This window comes from Corvus cornix, chromosome 2 (genome assembly GCF_000738735.6).
Source record: "Corvus cornix cornix isolate S_Up_H32 chromosome 2, ASM73873v5, whole genome shotgun sequence".
NCBI classification, from domain to species: domain Eukaryota; kingdom Metazoa; phylum Chordata; class Aves; order Passeriformes; family Corvidae; genus Corvus; species Corvus cornix.
Window position 1 is genome coordinate 22,045,577 of NC_046333.1, and position 20,568 is coordinate 22,066,144.

The window sequence follows — 20,568 nt, forward strand, 5'->3', positions numbered from 1 at the left end:
GTTCACAGTCGAAGGATAATTCCAGGGTACTTAAAGAATGTTTCCAGAAAATGACTTTTCAATATTGTTGGTAAGTGTGGCTGTGTGTCTTTGTATGAAACAACTAACTCACTGCACTAGCTCCTGAGCAATAAATAATTCTATGTAGTTTACTTGAGATAGACTTTAGGGAGCTGGAAACTTGTTTACAGATATATGCAGGCAGATTTGCTTTACCTTGAGCTCCTGGGTATTACTTTCAGATATTTCAGTATATAATTAGAGACTATCATCCTGTTAAAATAAAACCTAGAATCATAGGATTGTTTGGATTGAAAGATGATCACATTCTAACCCCTCTACCCTGTGCATGGGCACCTTCCACTACACAAGGTAGGTCAAATGATTTGTAGCCCAGAAAGCCAACTGTGTGCTGGGCTGTATCAAAAGAAGGATGGCCAGCAGGTCGAGGGAGCTGGGCCTGCTCCATCCTGCTGCTCCACTTCCATGAGACTTCACCTGGAGTACTCTGTTGAGCCGTGGAGTTCTCAAGCACAGGAAAGACATTGACCTGTTGGAGGAGGCCCAGAGAAGGGTCACAAAAATGATCAGAGGGATGGAGCACTTCTCTTATGAGGAAAGGCTGAAAGAGCTGGAGTTGTTCAGCCTGGATAAGAGAAGGCTCTACAGAGACCTTATTGTGGCCTTTCAGTACTTAAAGGGGGCTTATAAGAAAGATGGAGACATACTTTTCAGTCCATGTTGTAAGCAAAATTTTCTGTCATAATATTGATGGAATTGATCCAGCAGAAGAGCAGGAGCTGTGATTTGAGCAAGTAGCTGTGACTTTTCCTGGCCAACTGCTTCTTCAGTAGATGAAAGTCAATAGGCCTTTTGAATTAATGTTTAAATGGGATTCCTTTATTGCACTCCAATACAAATAAGAAGAGTGGAGTCCCTCCAAGAGCTGTCTGTGTCCTAAAATGATCAATCTTAGCTGAAAAGCAGGACTAAAACTAATATACAAAAAAAAGCAAAGGGCAAACCAAAGATTAAGTTACATAATTTTGTTTCCTTCTTTTGTGTTAACATAATTATGTAATTAAAATCAGGGGGACTTTACAGCTTTAAAGGCTGGGCTCCTTGTTACAATTTTGAGCCTTTTGAGTTAATACACAAACAAAACACCTATTTGTTTGACCCAAGAAGAAGAAGTAACCAGCACAATCCTACCACAAATGCTTGCTTTGATGGCAATTTTATACTGGCAAGTGCAAATGCATTCGTATATATATTAGCAAATTAGACATGCAAATTTTATTGTTTAAGACGTAACTGAAATGTAGTACATTAAATTTGTTAAGCTACTCACTGAATTATTTGTGAACAAATAAACAAATAAATTCCATTATCTCATGTTTCTGCAGAAACTGGGAGGTTATTTTGAGGTGAGGTGGGGCATGTCCTACCATTTATTATATCTCTGCAATAGACTTGCACTAAACTGAGGATAAATCAGAACAGCAGATAGCATCCATTCTAATAATTATTTGTACATGCAGCAGAAAAAGTCTTCCCCTTCCTTACAGCACACTTACAACATGAATTGTTGGAGCAAAATGTTTTTTCTTGGCTCTGATTAAAAGCATGAGTCGCAATTTGTCAGATCGTGTGAGTTAGAATTGCTTAGGCTCTTCTGCTGCATCTGTTTCAGTACACTTCATAAAGGACTATGGAATTGCTAGAATGAAGGCAGAGCTGGTGAAAAGAGGGAATTTAATCTTTCTGGCCAAACATGTAGACAAGAAATGACTTCTAGGAGTCTTTGGATAGTTATATGTCAATGTCTCTGGAGAAGGTACCAATTTGAAATAAGCGACAGCTGATAACCAGCTGCATGTCAGAGCCATTGAATGGGTATGCAATTAATTCACTGGCCTTTGGGAAGATTAAGACAATTTAATTGTGAATAAAGATTTAAATACTGCATGGAATTTGTTTAACATTTACATCTAGGCTGAGATTTCATGCAGCATGAATTTATGCTGAATCCAGGTTCTGCCAAGATTCACAAGTTTTATTAATATTTGTTGGTTTTACAGTGGATGCATTACAGACAGGCCAAATCTAAGCACTGTTTTATTGGCACAACAGGCCTCAAATCATGCCTATTTACTCAGGGGGGCCAGTGCATATTTATCACTTATCATTAAAATGCAATATTTACAGAGTCCATGGGTAATATATTTAGCTAAAAAATATCAACACAAGAATTATTTGAGCAAAAGACAGGAGAATAAAACTGCTTCGTGCTGGAGATGGAAATGTCTCATGATAGCAGGAGCAATAATTAAAATGGGATGCTGCATGAAAAGGAAATGCCATTTCCAACTTCTTTCCTTCCTAATATCAGTTTCATGTGTGTTTGAATGAATGTGTGGCAATTAAACCAAATCGTTAATGTCAGACTCTTATTTCCAGGCTTTGTACCAGTATGCACCTCATCTTCTCTAGTTGCTAAGCTGAGTAGTCTAATATGAAAAGAGATTAATATTGCTGAAGAGTCCTCATGAAAGACTTTGGTGTGCAATATGGTCTATATGATGCAGTATGGAAATAGGTATGGTCATATATCTACAAGTTTTCTCAAATTGTTGGCATGTATCAGAGTTGCTTAGGGCTGTTTGTGTACTTCTATAGTGTCTCTTTTTAAACTTCTGGGGCTTGCCTTTTTAACCTTAACATTCTTGCGTCCAGTCTCATGCTTTTACTCAAAAACACACACATATTCATGTACACAGATATAATTTTAGCTTCTGTGCAGTTGGTCACAACTGACATACAGAAAAACCACAATTTGAGACTTGATAAAGATTTAAAACCATGTGTCATAGGTTAGCAAGCATAGTCCCGGAAGGGACGTCCTTGCTAAGGGGTGCTTACAGTTTCCTCTGGGAACTGATAGGACCTATCAGCTGGCCAGTTTGAATATGGACAATTCTCTAAGCCACTTAAAGTTGTGATCACCTCTGTTATCCACATTTAAGAATAGGCAAACTCCCCCGCCAAGCTCTCTCTCTCGTTTCTGGCGCTGGGACAGGTGGCTGCGGGCCCCGTGCGGGGGCCAGCAGGCCCGGCCAGGCCCTGCTCAGGCCAGGCCGGGCTGGGCCACAGCCATCCTGAAGCCATGGACCTGTTCCAGCCGTGGAACCCCCCCCCCACTGCCTTGCTGTGGGCAGCCAAGCGGCTCGGCTCTCCCCCCTCTCCACTGCAATAAGAAAAATTCAACATTCCAGCTGCAAAGCTGCAAGGCCGAGGTGAGATTAGCCTTTTATTGCTGTGAAGAGCTGAAACCCTGAGGGAAGAGAGAGAGGAGATGCTTAAAGCTGAAATTCTGTTGTGAAGCTATGATATATCAGAGTATCCCATTGTAATTTCATGAAGATATGGGGGGTGGAGTGTTCAACTCGTGAGCAAAAGCACCTGCACTGAGATAGGCAGATGCTGACGCAGCTGTAATTTCATGAGAAGTTTGGACAGGGAGAGATGGACCAAATGAGGACTTTTGCTCCAAATGGGAAAGGAGAAAACCTCAGTCCCTAGAGATGCTCCCAGAGATAGTCCTAAAGATGAAGATGATGAAGACCCTTTGCTCCCAGGGAAGGAGAAGGGCCTCTGTTTTTGTTTCTGAACGGCTCAACCTTAAAACTGTACCCCAAAAAACCTTCAAGAGTGGACCCTCGAAAGCAGTTGTGGGAAAAGCTGCAAGTCGGGGGAAAGGACTCACACGCAGGCAGAAAGACTCCTCTTCCTAAATGGACTGAACAATATTTGGAAGTGGGCGGCTGTCTCGTTGTGATAATGTTTTCATAGCACGAGCAAGAAGAGACTTCTCTTTCTAAATGGACTAAACAAGGTTATTATGGAAGTGGTAAACAGACTGAACATCTTAAGGGTTGTCTTTGAACATTGTCAGTGGGAGAAGGGAGGAAGGTGGGGGGAGGAGGAGAGTTCTGAAGGTGGTATAATTTTTTTTTCTTCTTTTAGGTCTGTTAATAAACTTCTTTATATTCTTTCAAGTTTGGTGCCTGCTTTGCGTTTCTCCTAATTCTTATCTCACAGCAGATAAACAGCAATGAGTATTTTGGACCAAACCACTACACTAAATTGGTGTTTCCGCCCGGTTACAAACCGAACCCGCGACACCATGGGAATCCATAAACAATAGTAATGCTTTAAGGGCATACTCAGGGCTGAGTTATGATGGTGGCAGACGCTGCATGCATATAAATCAAATATTTGCTGACTGGTAAACCAATTGCTGCTAAACGTATCTTTTAATAGTCAAGGCAGCAGGGGAGAATGAAACACATTAAGCCATGAATGAAGCTAGTAGTTACTTCTTTGGACTACACAGTTCATACAGATTTATGACACTGAATTACATTTATCTGAAGGAAAGATATAAAACCCACTTCTCTCTCAAAGATAGGTCTGTTCCTTAAGGACAATAGTGTAATAGCTTCTTGATTCCAAAGTGATTTAATTGTAGTCTTCTTTCTTATTAAAATACCTCTTGTCCTGGGTTGCAGTGTATTCTATTACCATCCTCATGGGCTGTTGAAACCAGGTGGGGCAGTGTTTCCTTGCCTCCTCTCTCCGGACTATCTTGCTGTTAATTGGCCCATCAATGCCTTGCCTCATGACTCATCACCCCATTGTGAGATGCTCCACTCAGAGGGAGGAACCAAGCATTCCATCCTGGATATAATCTGAGATTCTGAACACCACAGACAACCCTTTCCACTGGATTCCCAGAGGACAAGAGCTACATAGCCACCACTGGACCTTCCAAGGAAGAGCAGACCCTTCTACAGGATCACCGCTTCAACAGAACCACATCCATAGCTTCAGGAGGACTGCAGCCACCATTTTATCAGACTGCTACTGCCAACTTTATTAACAGGGTGTCAGGCTGTATCCTGACTCTGTCAGTTTAAACCAGTGTTTTCTGCTTTTATTTTTTTTTTAAATTTCCCTATTAAATTGTTATTCTGACTTGGTGCCTCCCACTGGTTTGTTTTCAAACTAGTATACCTCTCCAGACTGATTTTTTAAAAATGCTGTGGCATATACAATAAAATACTTAAATTTTTCTCAGGTATAACCTAGTTAAATAATTTCACAAACCACTTACACAGAGTTCCAAAATCTTTTCATGTCGGAGATGTAGTGATTGTACTTGAGATCTCTTCAAAACGTAGTCTGCCATTTTTGCCCTTTTATATGTTTGCCCCTTCCTACTATGTTGCAGACACAATTTTTTTGTGTCTGTGAAAGTACACAGATTTTTTTGTATTGGACCCATGTGGTGAAGCTGAGGAATCTGAAGAGGACATTCATAGTTGCTGTTCTGGATATTCTTGCACAGGATTTTGCTGAGACCTTTCTACATATTTTCTGCTGCTTTGGACATGCAGGTGAACAGTAACACTGACAATGAAAGTGAGCAAAAATGGTGGAGTCCAGGTCTGTGCGGAAGGGGTGTGGGCAGTACCCTTTGCCAAATCAAAACTTTACCAATAAGCTGTGAGAGGGAGATTAGTGATGGTGATTCCCTTATACTGTATATAGGAAATGTTACGGTAATAATTTTTTCCTGACCTCTCCTGCACTATTGGTATCTGTTGCTTCAATTCTTAATGTCTTAAATCCATTCACTGGTGACCAAATTTGCACTAATATGCAGTGGAAACGGGGAAACGGGTTAGATGAGAGTGTGGACAAAATGTTGCTGAAGTCTGACTTCATGGATCTAATTTAAATGAAAATTTAAATGAAAATTGCAGGAATTATCTTACATGAGGGTTTTAGGAATATCACTTGTTCTTCCAGTGCAGGATTAATAATGAAGTATGACTTAGCAGATTTTTAGTTATTGATAACTTTTGATGTTGCCAGTGAAATGCCATAAGGCAGTGGTGAATATTATGGGTGAAGTGGAGGTTGTAAATAATTTGTGATCTTCTGGCAGTGTTTCAAAAAGTCAATTTAAAACACAGTCCTTATAGATGCAGAATGAACACTATGATTTTTAGATAATATGATGCACAATTTACTTTAAACATCTGTTGGAAGTGTAAGGATTTTATTTAAGTCAGTGGGTGTCTTGAGATGACTTGATGTTGTATTCCCTATCACTGCACCATGCCCAGAAATGTGTATATATGCCTTTTTATGCCTTTAAACTGAGCCTGAGAGGGGAGAGAGAAAAGTGTACTTTTTCAAAGCAGTTTGTTTTCATGTTCCAAGGACACAGAGATAAAACCTGTCTGCTTCTGCAGAGCGAGGGTGGGGAAGCAGCCTGCTTGTTTTCCAGCCAGCTTTCAGCCAGTTTTTCAGCTCCTTTTCCTCTGGAGAGTTAAACTTTTGTTTTGCTGGGACTTTGTTTTTTCTTCCCTTTTTCTCTGCTGGACTGTTTGAACATCAGAATACATTGGGAGGAATTTCCACAAAGGCCTTGGCCCTGGAGGTGGGCCCACCACCCTGTCCCAGCTCCAAGGAGGGGGAGAGAGAGACTACGGAAGGACTCTGAAATTTTCCCAGGTTTTTCTCTCCACAGCAAGAGACTATATTATTTAGCATCATTGTCCTTTTCCTGTTTGTTAAATAAATAGTTTTTATCTCTTTTACTTTCCTTCAAGGAAAATTCAATTTTTCCCTAACCTGGTGGGGGAGGGGTGGTTTGTGGCCTGCTTCTCTCAGAGGATATATTTCTAAGTTTGGCCAAACTGGCACAGTGGGTTTCCTTTCAGAATGTGGACCTGTAGCATTGAGAGGGGGGTAAACAAAAGGCAAAAGGGAGACTGTAAATCTCTTGCTATTAACAAAGCTGTTTATCTTTCCTGTAGTTGTAATATGCAGTGTCCAGAGTTTCATAGGTATTCATGTTCTTTGCAATATGTTAGTTGGTCTGTTTTAGGATATTTTTCTGTCTAATATGATAATGAAAAGAGGGAAGAGCAGTACAAAGCCCATGTAATTTCTCTGAAGTACAGAGGCAATCAAACCCCCTAGCCCGTTATATCTGAATGGGCACATGCCTGTGAAACATTCTGGTCAAGGAAGACACCATCCACTCTTCCAGAAGACAAGGAGGATTTAGTTTCACAGCAGCAGGATGGAGGGTATGAGCTGCCTTTGGATCTTATGTCCTGTGCATCCTCATGTGTGAATGCCAGTTACTTGCCTATGGAAGAGAACAACTTCAAACCTTCCTCAAACTGTTCTGCAATACTGTTTCCCTGGTGTGACCAACCTCTTTATTTGGAAAGTGTATGGAGTCTGCTCAGTTACATCCATACATGTGTTTTCTTGCTATGACATTTTTCTGTAATTTTTATATTTATTATAAATGTTACTGGCTTTAAGCAATGTAAGAATCAATAATTGCAGAAAGAGTAGTTGCAGCAAAAGAGGATGGGGAACATGCCACTACAGTAAAGTGCTTAAACTACCTGCAGGCTCACAAAAATCTTATTTTCATCAAAGGGAAAAGGTAATTCAGGTTTTGAGGGCAGGCCTTTCCTCTTTCCAGCAGAAGAGAATTTATGAGAGGGGAGGAAGTTCAAAAGCCCTTAAAGTATTCAAGGCAGCTCAGCCACTGGAGCTGAGAAGAGTGGTCTCTGAGGAACACCTTCTGTGAAGTCATTTGTACTGAGTAACTATATATACTGATTTATTTCCTCTCCTCCCAGAGGAGAAACTCCTGTTACATTTTCTTCCCTCTCTGAAGAGTGTGTTGCCCTAAGCTGATTGTCCTCCTCTGTGGGAGTCCATCCAAGACCTCTCTCTGCAGAGGCATTTGTCAGGTTTTTGTGTGCTAGCTCAAAGAGAGCCTGGAGGTCTAGCTGCAATCCAGCTGCACTATGGCAGGCACAGACACACACAAAATTGCAGGCAGATGAGGGTGCGCTCCTCACCCAAGGGGGCCATCCCTAAACAGGGTGTGAAGGCACACAGGCAGAGGCAAAGAAGGGAAAGAGAGGGGACTCTCCATGTAATTTCTATGCAGAAAGTTTATTGAGGTGAGACAATGGGGGAGGGGGGGGGAGGAGATGGAGAGCCGAAGATTTGATAAGGGTCCAGGGATTTTATAGTGGGGATAGGAAAGGCGGGGAAAAGGGATACAGCAAATGGGATACTTCGCAGGAGGCAGGGTTGAATGCAAGGGAACCAATGGAAATAACACAAAGGAGAGATTTAGGGAAGGAACCAATGGGGCATTGAGGAACAAGGAACTTTCTAGAACTGATACATATTAAACTTGGGAAATGAATATACACAATCTCATACATAAAGCAAGGAGGGAAAAACATTAACTAATCAGGGGAAAACATGCAAACAGCAGAACAAAGGAGTGGGTTCTCACCATGACTGTAAAGTTACATGCTAAACTTGGGTTGCTGACTACAATAGCTGGTTGTCCGAGTTCTCAGGAGATAGAGCGGCTAGAGCCACCTACACTGCCACAGGCATTAACATATTCAGAGCACAAGTCTTGGCACAGGTCGCTAGGTCTAGCCTGCTGTGTTGCATATAACCCCTGTCTAGCTTGGGAAGCCTTCATCTCTGAATAAGTGAGATGGGAATTTTCTTTTGTGCTGTACCAGTTGGGAGACTTTTCCAGAAACTCAGTGCTGTGGTAGAAATCTTCCATCTTTCAAGATGTACTCAGGGCCTGTTTATTTCCTTTTGCTCTTGTGGCAAATTGTTCCTTTAAATGTAACATTTGCTGTTAGTTTTTTTCCGGGTGCTTACCTCTGATAACTAACAGTGTTGCAATCCTTTTTAGCCTTCCTTTTGCTCTGTTGAAGCAGCTGATTCCTTAGGGTTTTCATGAACAAGCACAAGCACTGCTGTGGCAGTGAAGAGTACTGTGAAAGCTAGTTTACCCTACATCCTCATTTTACTTGGAATCATGTCCCTGCTCGCATTGCAACTCTCTGTTTCACTGCCTGTTTTTCCAAAAAATTGAAATTGAGGCCTTCATGAACTCCACGTGCTAGATCTACCACATATGTGTGATCACATGAAGTGGATTCAGGAAGAAAGAGACCAGGTTATTCAGCCATGATCCAATGTTATAAATAGCTGTTGCTTTTTGTTCACTTTCCCTTATACTTTCCTCTGAGCTCTGACACACTGCTGGGACCCAGTCTGGCAAACTGCTGAGAGTAGATAATAATCTTCTGTTTTGTGTATCACTGCAGTAAAAGGTCCCTGTACATTGTAGATACCTGCATTTCTCTGATGATGATGTTTTGGGCTCTCTGGTTTCAGAGCAGTATGGTCTTGCATTTTGCAATGTGGTTTTGTATTTTGCTTCTACTTTCTGCTTCCACTTCCACTCCTGTCCAATGCCTGTTATTCATAGAAAAACAAAGGAAATGTTAATTTACTCAGGGATTTTGGAGTAGAAGAGAATCTACATAAGGTCTTGAAACTAACATTTGTCACTTGGTCTGCAGTCTGCCAGCCATGGTTATTTAAATAACCCTGACTTGGCTACCTCTGCCAGCAAAGGCAAGTGGAGCAATCAGAGGTGGTTACCGATCTCCCCTAGAAGACAGCAGATTAGGAGAAAGGAAAGAATAGCACTTGGGCTCCCTAGCCTCAAAGAGTAATGGTAGTGCAAAATGGCAACTGGGGAATCTTCTCTTTGTACAGCAACTAGACAGATTTTAAAAAGAAAGTAACAGGGAAAAATTTGAGGTCGGGTTTATAAATTACTCCCATACACTTTTAAGTTGATAAAATTCAGTTATATATATACACACAGATATTCCATAATATATTTGTTTCCTAACTCCACAAAGGATGATACATGATGTATAATAATTTCTGTCTTAACTCTAACAAGAGCTAAATGTATATATGAAATGTAACATTTTCATGGTACAGGGGGCAGTATTGCCCTGTGTAATATAATGTGGTTTGTGTATGAGAGACAGACAAGTGAAAACCCTCCCACTTCCATCTCTCAAACATATAAGTAGCAATTAAAAAACCCTTTGAGGCAGCTTCATGCTTGTTTTGAATAGACTTCAGTATTTGTTCAATCCATTTGAAGATGTGAAGGATGACTTGGGGCAGGAAACTCTGTGAGAAGCTGTGAGAGTTTTCAGGTCCTCAAAATTGTCTATTTTGACCTCATTGGATGTTGGTGAAAAAGGGAAAAACTAGAAAACTAGTCTTGTTTAATCCTCTAATTAGATATTTATTTTATATAATTAATCTCTTGGACTACTACTCACATCTAACCTCTTTTGCACAAACCTTTCCTAGATGAGTTTTCAAGCTCTCCTCTTTCTTTTTTTGCAAAGCATTTTATAAAGCTTTTCTTCCCTTAAACATCACTCCTCCCTCATGCCTTTTCCCTAAACTGCCATGTATAGTAATTCTAGTGCTGTGGAGGTCATTAAAGGAAAACAGATTTTCAGAATTGCCCTTCAAGAGTGGTGCTCTGTTTGTCAAAGTTGCAGTACTCTGAGTGAGTACAACAGGAATTTTTTGTTGCTGTTACAATGCCATGGCTTAAGTAATAACTGCAGATGCCATCAGCATGGAAATTTTCTCATTTTGGTAAGCTTCCTTAGTTGAAGAAGGTTTCTGCATGTTTTCTTAAATCTGCCTTCACAGAAAGCAGCAACTCTGAGTCAAAAGGGACAGACCACAAAAGAGGTATGCATTTGTCTTGCTGACTATACTTTTGTAGCGTTTGACAGAAAACTTCTTGCCAGTCAACAGAGCTTTTAATCAACACTGTCAGCTTGATTGACTCAATAGAAGTTTAAATGAACAGCACCTTTCCACCAAATTAACCAGTGCCCTTTTTTTTGGGTGCTGATTATTTTACCGTTAATTTTGTACTTTTTTTTGTTTAATTTCTTAGATTGAAAGCTAAAATTTGTCTTCTTCTAATACTACTGCTTGAAAATCTCCACAGTATGTCTAGTCCTGGCATGTGAGACCAACACATTATTAGGATGCAGGGAATGCTGCAGTATTCTTAATGTCTTCTGGTGTTAGCAATACTTATGTATCTATATATACCTAGTTCAGTGTTTTTGAAACTGTTTGAAAGTGTGGCTTTCTCTGGGTCAGCTGTGTCTGTGCTACTTCTGGACAGAGAAGCTAAAACTATCCTTAATTACTGAGAGCAACAGAAATCACAGTTCCCCAGCCCTGAGGAAACTGGGTGAGTGCTTATAATTAAAGGTAGTTAGTAGTCTCTTCAGCTGCTACTCCTCGTCTATCTTTAGCCCTTGCAGCCTTTTCTTCCAGCTCTCACTTATGGTGGTAATAATGACTGTGTGGCTAGAGTGTGAGTTGGTTGCCATCAAATCCTAAAGTCTAACCTTGGGTAGAAAAAAGAAAATTTCACCTAGAAACTACTGTTTAAGAAGTACTAGATCTAGTTTAATAAAACTAAAAAGTGGAACTGTCTAAATATCTCCCATCACTCTCTTATACATCAACATGAAGAATAAATAGGACCAATGCAGTTCAGTGACATAGCTGAATGTCTCTCCCTCCTCCTAACTGCCTTCCAAACAAAACAAACAAAAAAGTTGCTTTTAACTGAAAAGGAGCAAGAAGCTATTTCCTGTTAGGATAAAGACTGAGCAAAATCTGCCTAGTTTATTTTGGCATTAGCAGAATTAGAAGACATGTCAGTGTTTTACAACTGTTTGAATATAGAATTAGCAAAACATTTTGGAATATGTTACTGGCTGACTCATCACACTGACATAATTGAAGTTCAGGGATCCAACTCAGATTTACAATAAAGAAAAAAGACAAATACTCTGCTGCAATTTTGGTTGGAGGCATTGGTGGTAAGAGAATAAAATATATTCTGGATTATTTATGCATGAACAGACATTAATATATTGTAGTTGTATTAATTATAGAACTTGTTTCAATGCTTGAAGCTTTGATTCTGTCAAATGAGATTAATTGAAGGGAGAAAATGCATGTTCACACAGGCAATATGTTGGAATAGCAATAGGCAGCATGTCATTACAGATCCAGTATCTCATGCTACCCCTGCAGCATGGGGTAGCTTCTCTGTTTTTGTTGCAGCCCAGCAAAGACTTTAGATAACTTGCTGTCTGAAATTATTGCTTCAGTTTGTTCATGCTCACTGAAGTGCTGTTTCTGTCTTTGGAAGCATTTTTGGATGCATTTCAGTGGGCCTTTTGAATGTTACTGCTATGCCTACTTAGCTCTGATGAAAGTAAGGAGGTCTCCGAACTTTCTCACTGTTTTTCTAGTCTTTGTTTAATAAATATAAAAGAAGGAACTATAGGTGCCTTTAAGCAAGTTTGCTGCTGAGAAGTTTAACATGAGGATAGAGTCTGATTTGCAGCCACATATGTCAGAGGTGGCTCTGACTTCTCCTTGGACTCTGCATGAAATACTTGTACCACCATCCTGAGAAAGGCAGAGCTACTCCTGCACCGCCTGGTATTTTGACTGTTTTACAGTGATGCCTGCCCTCATGGAGACACAGTGTGGATTCTATTCTTCTTAGCTGCCTTTTAACACCTCTCTGCTGTGTGTCAGCATCCTCCTACATCATCAGTTCTTCAGAACGGAAAGCAATACTTGTAAATAGGACCCTTCCTGCACAGGGCTCAATCTAAAGGCTTTTAACATGGCTGCCACTACTGTCCTCAACTGAGGAAGTGGAGGAAAAGAAGGCAAAGCCCCATTTGCCCAAATCTGTGTGCTGTGATAAAGGAGACAGTCAGTGTATGGTATATTTGGCCTGCCTGGGACCTCTGTCTCTCCATCCCATTGCTCTTCATGTCACTGACAGTGCTGACCTAGTGACCTAGGAAGGGAGTATCTGAGCTGGCTGAGATGGGTGTCCTGGCTCCTCTCCTACAGGCAAGCAGAGGAGGCAAGAAGGCTGCTTCAAGGGCTCAGGAAGGAGTCATCCTATGCTAGACCTCATGCCAGGTAAAAGAGCAGCAGAGGGAAATCCAGTCTCTTGACTTGAGCTAGACCCTGTTTGAAGGCAACAGTGGTCCTGGACCCCTCCTGCACCTCCTAAGGGATAGGCTGGGAAAGTGTTTGGATACAGAAAGTTACTAGCATTAGTTCAGCTGGTTAGAGCATAGGGCTTCTGATGCCAAGGTTGTGGGTTTGATCCCTGTATGGGCCATTCACTTCAGAGTTCAACTGAATGATCCTTGTGGGCCCCTTCCAATTCAGAATATTCTGTGATTTTGTGATTTAAGGGATAAAGTTTGTGCAGTGTTGTTTCAGCCATGGAGGCTTACAGTGCCACATACATAGTGCTATCTGCCTTACCGGTTTGGTCATCACCTGTGGAAGGCTGAACAACAGATGTGTCTGACAGGCAGGTGGACTTTTGCTCATCTGAGCTCCCCTCTGCTTTAAAAGAAATGGCTAATCCACCAGGATGTGGCTTGCTTCTTGTATCCATCAAATGACAGTCATGATAGTCAAGCTCTTTAAATGGTGCCATTTGGTTGCCTACAACTTGTTGCCTCAATGCAGCAATGAACATGAGAACTGAAAGAGCGCTGCTTACTTGGACTGTAAACTTTGTCTTCTTGGAAGCTACTCTTTCACCATGAGGTGAGCCATAAGTTTAAGGACAAGGCAAGCAAGATGATATGTATTTATGTCAGATACTTATGGCACAAGTTCATAACATTTTACAGTCACTGTCTTGGTGTTTGCTATCTTGATGGCATCTATCACAAAATCAGACCAACAGGACTTAAACAAGAAAGGGGATCCCAAACTTGAGCTCAAACCTGGTGCTACCAATACTCTGCATTCCCATTTCCCTACTACTTCCTCTGTACCTTAAAATCAAATGTGTGAAAAAAAGACAACATATTTTGTAGCTACTTTACTCACCACCAAAAGGCAGTGATGGGTGCAACATACTAACTGTTTAGTGGTGGGCATCAGTGTAATGGAAAGTAGCACAAGCAGTGAAGACTAGCACTGTGTTCCGTTATCACTACAGCAGGAACATAAGAAGATAATATGCCCCAAGCTTTTGTCAGAAAACAGCTTGCTATGACTGCTTGTGCAGTTCTTTGTATAATTCAAAAGCGGTTCCTAAGCAAACATACTGGCTTATCCTTTGTAATCCACGAGGGGAAAGAGGACCATCTGGAGAATTATGCATGTTTTTACCTCCCATAACTTTTTGAATGTGTACCAACTTGACTCAGCTGCTTTCTGGTTATATTTGAGAATCTCATTCAGCTGCAGAGAGCTGGAGATGGTTAACAATTGCAGCAGCACTCTAACTGGGTAATTCCTTAAGAACTACTCCTAGGAAAGGATTGAAACTCCTTGAAGTGATGGCTAATACAATTTGGCACCTATCAATGGGAAGGATAACATTCATTACACAAAGAGCTTTCTGAAAAGCAACATCAAGTACTTTAGAGACGTGCCTTGGACCTAGCATCACAGGCACATTGTTGAATGTTACTGCAAAGAAGAGGTGATCTTCTCCAGGTCAAAGGTTACGCGACTGTCTGAGGTGCCAATTCTGCAGGCTCTGCTTCTTGAAAGACAGCTTTTGCAATAGGCAACAAAATGTGTTAAGGCTAAGACAATGTTTTGACAGTTATTTTCCTTCTGCTCTGATGGCTTTGGCTGAAAGCACCACATCAATAACACTAAACAGAAGTGTGCAGAGATCTTGGCAGAGTTTGAGAGATGACTGACGGGGCTGGTGCAATGAAAGAAATCCCTGTTCTTCCTCCTGCTCAGAGCATGAATCCTGCAGGTGTAGAGAGGCATGTTCCCGGGGGTCAGTACAGGACTGCTTCAGGAGAGCTAGAGGCAGGCATCATATTGCAAAACTGAATCTTAACCTCCACTGTGCAAACCTCTTATTGAAAGACACTGATACATCTGTGACTAATGTGTTGCACTTGATCTTTCTTCAGTGTACTGACTTCCCTGCTAAGCATTTTCAAGCATTGGCACTTAACTGATTTATTTTAAAAGTGGATTTTGTCCCTGTTGAAGCCTTACAGCCTCTGCTGTGCATCACTCTCTCAGGAGAGCAGACTGACTGCAAAGAAGTAGATGGCTGTTTGCCAGAAGTGAGTGGCTCACTTTCTGTTATTTCCCCTTTTTCTTTTTTTTAGTTAATGATTTGTCTTGGTTGGGTTTTTAATCAAAGCCAGATTTTCTCCAATAGCCTGTTCTCCCTTGTGCGTCTGTGGATGTGTGTGCACATGGGAGAGAGGGAAGCAAAGAGGGAGGCAGAGAGTGAAACAGTTCTTGGGATTTGTTGACAGATGAATTCTTCCTCAGTTGTCAGGTTTCAAGCCTGTTGGCAGTGCTGCTGGTAAGTGGGAAAAAATACTGCTAGGAAGGGGAGGGCGAGGCTGACCTGGTGGGGGCTAGACCGAAGGGGCCTGTGTACTGCCACTCACACAGCAACAGGCAGCGTGGTAAGGCAGAGCTGCAGCCTTGGGGACCCCTGCAGTCATCGGACTCCCCACTGCTGCTCCTGCAGACAGCTCCCTTGTCAGCAAGGGATTTCCCTCCTCTCCTCCCTTGATAAAGATCCCTCAGCTGGTATTATGGATTGTATCCTTGGCTTATTGTAAAAGCAAAACGAAACAAAAAACAAAGGGAAAAAAATCCGTGTGGTTTTGCAATCTGGAGATGAGCTTTTGATCCTCCCGCTCAGCCTGAGGATGGTGACAAGCTGGTACAGCTGCCCTCTGTGTGTACCTGAGCGGTCCAGGGATGCCCACACAGTTCCGTTTGCAGGGAGGGGGGAGAAGTGTGTGCCAGAAATGTTAACTGCTCCCCACCAGCGTTAAAGGTGGAGAGTGTGCATGTGTGGAGGCAGCAGCCGTCCTCCCAGAGCTTTAACTAAAGCAGTAACCTGCAGCTATGGAGTCACCGACTAAGGAAATTGAAGAATTTGAGAGCAACTCTCTGAAATACCTACAGCCAGAGCAAATAGAGAAAATCTGGCTTCGTCTCCGAGGCTTGTAAGTAGTACTTTTCTTTTCATCTCCTTCAATTTCCTCCCACTGTCAAAATTATTGTAGACTTTATATTTTCTTTCTTGCTGTACCTTCAAAATCTCCCAGCAGTTTCCACACCTGTTCTCCATAAATACAGTGACTTAATCTTAGCAAAAGATCAATTTACTTCCTTAAATTGAACTTCTTCTTACATTGAACATTTTCAAGTGGAAATGTAGAAATGCCATTAATAAAAGCATTTTAAGATATAAGCAGTTACTGGGATGATAATTACTTCAGGTGTTATACTGGAAAAGTTTTGTTATAGCCTGAATGATACTTAGCTGAATTCTCCATTTTCAGTAATCTTACCCTTAGCTACAACATAGAGAAGACTTTTTCCCCACTGCAATGTACACCATTTCTAGCACTGACATGATGAATAAGGACAAAATAGGCAGAGAAGGCACAACTGGAAAACATTTCCAATAGCATTTGTAATGGCAGCAAATTCATCTTCCACTGATTGGACTGTACTTATTCTTTTATACCTTAAGCCTGACTTGCCATGAGATGACTGTACACTGTCTCCTGAGTAGAAAAAAGTATCTGTGCTTAAAGAACTTGGCATTGCAGAAAAGAAGATGTAGTGTCTGCCTAGCTTATTTAGAAGCAATGTCTGGTGTCTTTTTCATATTCTTAGTATGTAAAATGCTGTCAGCCATTTGTCCATCAGTTCTTGGCCATGGCAAAAATGAGCATTAACCATGTTAAGCTACAACCCTTCCTGTGTTCAGAACATGTTTGTATTTTTTCTTCAGCTTCACATGTTAAGTTATTAACATTTCAGCCCTCAAGGGAAAGGGAGGGAGGAAGGGACCAAGGAGGCTTGGAAACAGCAGATGCAAAAAAATGAAGAAAGAGTAGGCCAGTAGTTGAAAACAAATGGGTCCAAGTTAAACTTGAGTTGCTTTTTGGATGTTACTTTGTGTGAACACCTATGGTATGTTTTGCAAAGCATAGGCAAAACTTCTGTAGGACTCCAAGCAATATAAGACATATGCATTAACATGTGTTTTTCTCAAAGCATCATGCCAGGAAGCCTGTTTTGTGAAGGAAATTAATCAAAGTAGATGACAGCTGTCTTCCAAACCTTCCTAATAGAGAAGCCACACAAAACAAACCCTCTACTAGGGCTTCTTGAATTCCTGTTTAATATAGAGTTTAGAAGCATGCTGATTTGAGTTCTACCTGGAGTTCATAGGTAAGCAGCATTTTTGTTCAGGACCTCTCCTGCAGTTAGTACAAGGCAGTGTCTGTATATTATACATCAAGCTTGGGTCTCGTCTACCTTTTAGAAAGTTAGAAAAACTGTAAGACTTATTTTAGATGAGTAATAAGTAAACCTCAGGCCATTTTTCAGTATAACCCTCTTTGTCATCAGTATGTATGAGTGTAACGAACATGTCTCTTCTTCTGAGTTTCAAGATTGCCTAAAGAGGAGAGAGATTTTTTTTTCTGTAGAATTCTTAATCACTAGATGAAAACTGAAAAGAAGATTTTCCATTCCCAGTTATTTTATGGGGGCCTAGTGCATCCATACACACCAAACTGAGGTTTGGCATAATGTTTCATGATTTTTCTTGTCTGTTTTTATGCATTCCTATATGCATAAGAAAAACAATCAGATGTGCGCAACCCTCTTAGTTGAATCTTAAATAAGAGGCTTCATCCTGGAGAGAACAAATACTGCTTGAAAAAATACCTCTCTCCTCTGCCACTGGTAAACTGACAGCCATATCTCACTGGAATTAGTTACAAGGCACAACAGTGCTACCAGTGCAGTGTTACACAGGTACTGAGAGCATGCTGCTGGCTGAAGCTGCCTGGGGAGTTGTAGTCTGCAGCAGGCAGGCACCCAGATAGATAATTTGATCCTAACATCTCTTCTTAAATGGGAAGGGCTGTGATGATTTAAACAGTCTGAAGTCTCAGCATTGTGTTGGACATCTCCTTGGAAGGACTTCACCTGTGGCAGCTCTGGTACTTTCCTCTCCCTCTTCCCACCCTCAGTGCCTGCTGATGTGTCTATTCACAAAGACTATTCATCACCTGGCTTTTCTAGGGGGCAGGGAAGGGGGCTCTTTAAATTTTCACCCCTTCTCAGCCTGCTTGGTTTGAAGGGAATGGAATCCCAAAGGCTGCAAAGCTGCGGTAGAGTTGAGGCTCTTTTTGGATGCCCTTAATTTTCTGCTGAAGCAAGTCTGGTGAGGGCTTTTTTTGCCTTGTGCCTGGTATTCTGTCTTGCAGGATGGCTGGCCTCTGGGAGTTTGGGCATGGAATGTGCATTTTCACATGGAGGTCTTTTGGACAGTGGAGAAGGACAGACTTTTGTGAGGCTGAAGCTAAGTGTCTCTTGCAACAGGAGTCATATGTTGCTGTAAAAGGCAGACAAGGTTTTGAATTTGTCTCTGGAGTGGAGTGGGAGGGTTTGCTTCTCCTTTCTGTTTTGTATCTCTCCAAAATGTAGTTTAGTCAGGACAACATAGTTGCTTTATAAGCAGAGCAGTGTGAGGTAGTGGTTGTTAAGCCATGAACAAGTTTCTTTTGCTTTTACTGTTTAAGAACCAGCTAAAATACTAATACAGTAAGAGTACTGAAATGTTTTTATTTGATATATACATATTCATGATGTAATAATTCTGTGCTGTACTTTATAAGATAATCTAGTCAGAGGACCTATAGTGTTTTCTCAGGTTTAAGAGAGCATGGTAAGTTGTCTTATTGGGCAGTAAATCATCTGTGGCAAAATCTTTGCGTGTCTCAAACCAGAGATCTAGAAATAAATGTTGTCTTTTACACATGACCTATTAGATATCAATTTAGATTTAATCACATATTAGAAAAAACCTTTCATTTATTTACTTTTAATAAACTTTGAGGAAAGATTTGTGAATAAACTGTTGCTGGGCAAAGGTACCATTAGAAGTATATGAAACTCTCTGAGGAAAATACTGAAAGTTGAGTACTGACAATTTTGCTTTTTTTCCTATGTTGCACCAGAATATCAGGGAGAAATTTAATTCAGATTTCTCATTGTAGGACCTCACCCAGCAATAGGCTGTGTAAACCAGAAATGCAGCCATCAGTGTCCTTTCTTCCATGGGAAGGAATACAGCAGATTTCGTTGCATCAGAGGCCTCCCAGGAACAAACCTGCTTCTGAGTTTTAATGACATCACAAATGAATTAGACTGGAACAGCTTCACATCCCTTCAGGATATCTGAGGACTTTTGCTCTTGCCTGCCAGAGGGCTGCCTGTCTCTCGGGAATACTGCTGAGTATTGCAAGTAGTGCTTCTCCACCACCCTGTGCCTTCCAGTCCCCACAAGGACACAGGTGCTCTCACTCCCTGGCTCCTGATGGGCTGCCAGCTGCCTCTGCACTTTGTTTCATCAGGCAGGGCCTGCCTTTGATCAGTTTCCCCCTCTACCTAAGTAGTGCTCACCCTGCAAGAATCTATGTTTCTTAGGGATGTGTTGATTGTTTGCTTAATGCTCTTAATAGCTGCTGCTGCCAGAAAAAGATCTTGAGTCTTTTGCTCTGTTCTATCCTCCTTGCTCCATGGATCCTGTCCAGAAGACAGTCTTTTATTCAGGCTTGCCTTATTCAGCTCTGGACTTGGACACTATGCACAGGAGTTACATGTGAGTCTTCCTTTCACTCTCCAGTGGTTGCTAATAACTCTGCTGAGATCGAGACCTTCTGCTCTGGAAAACTTATACGTTAAGATTCAGTGGGAGCCCTTACAGGTCAGTGTTAGCAGTGGAGCTTGGAGAGCTTATTTCAAAATAAGTGGTTTCAAAATTGCATGGTTGCTTTTCAAGCTGATGGTTTCTCTGTGGAGGTATGAGCAGTGGTGGCTGTGTTGGGGTGCTCTTGTTTTTGCACTTGGAACCCTAGCTGTGAGACTTAAACATCCATCTGCTACTTACAACTCTTAAAGCTTCATGAAGTGGCTTCAGTTGCCTTCTGATTTCTCAAGAACAGAGAAAGCACTGAAGCAGTTTTCAACACTAGGATTAGATGTTGCGTCTGAGAACAAAGAAGATTGCAGAGGCTTTTTGAGTTTCAGTAGAGATGTGCTAGTTTGTGGCAGCTGAAGATGCAGCTTGCAGGTATTTTTGGTTTGATTTTGGTTGCTTTTATGCCAAAAAAGAAAACCTTCTTTTTCTAGCTATTACAGTAGTAGTACATCATCACTGGTTCCTCTGCTGGGATTTACACACTGAAGGAGGAAAGGCGGGAAAATGGACCTTAACCTCCTTCACACTTGCTGGGATTATAATGTTGAATTGCTAAATACATAATAAATCCCTTCATTCTCAGTGTAGTCTTTCCTCATGCTGTTACTTTCATAGAATCATCAAGGTTGGAAGAGACCTTTAAGATCACCAAGTCCAGTTATCAACCCAGCACTACCACTGTAGCCCTAAACTACTAAACCATCTCACCCAGTGTCAGATCCCGACAC

The 20,568-nt window shown here is 41.3% G+C and overlaps 1 protein-coding gene across 6 annotated transcripts in view; it reads left to right on the top strand.

Moving 5' to 3' along the window:
- PDE1C (phosphodiesterase 1C) overlaps positions 1-20,568 on the top strand; it is a 342,008-nt gene that overhangs the window by 86,354 nt on the left and 235,086 nt on the right. For 2 of the 6 annotated variants that reach the window (XM_019285563.3, XM_010398580.4), the window contains exon 1: positions 15,503-16,058. The exons of the other annotated variants lie outside the window; for them this stretch is intronic. In XM_019285563.3, coding sequence (XP_019141108.1) covers positions 15,958-16,058 — 101 coding nt within the window. In that variant the 5' untranslated portion in view covers positions 15,503-15,957. Of the gene's footprint in view, positions 1-15,502; positions 16,059-20,568 lie in introns of those variants that run through there. 6 annotated transcript variants of the gene reach the window in all.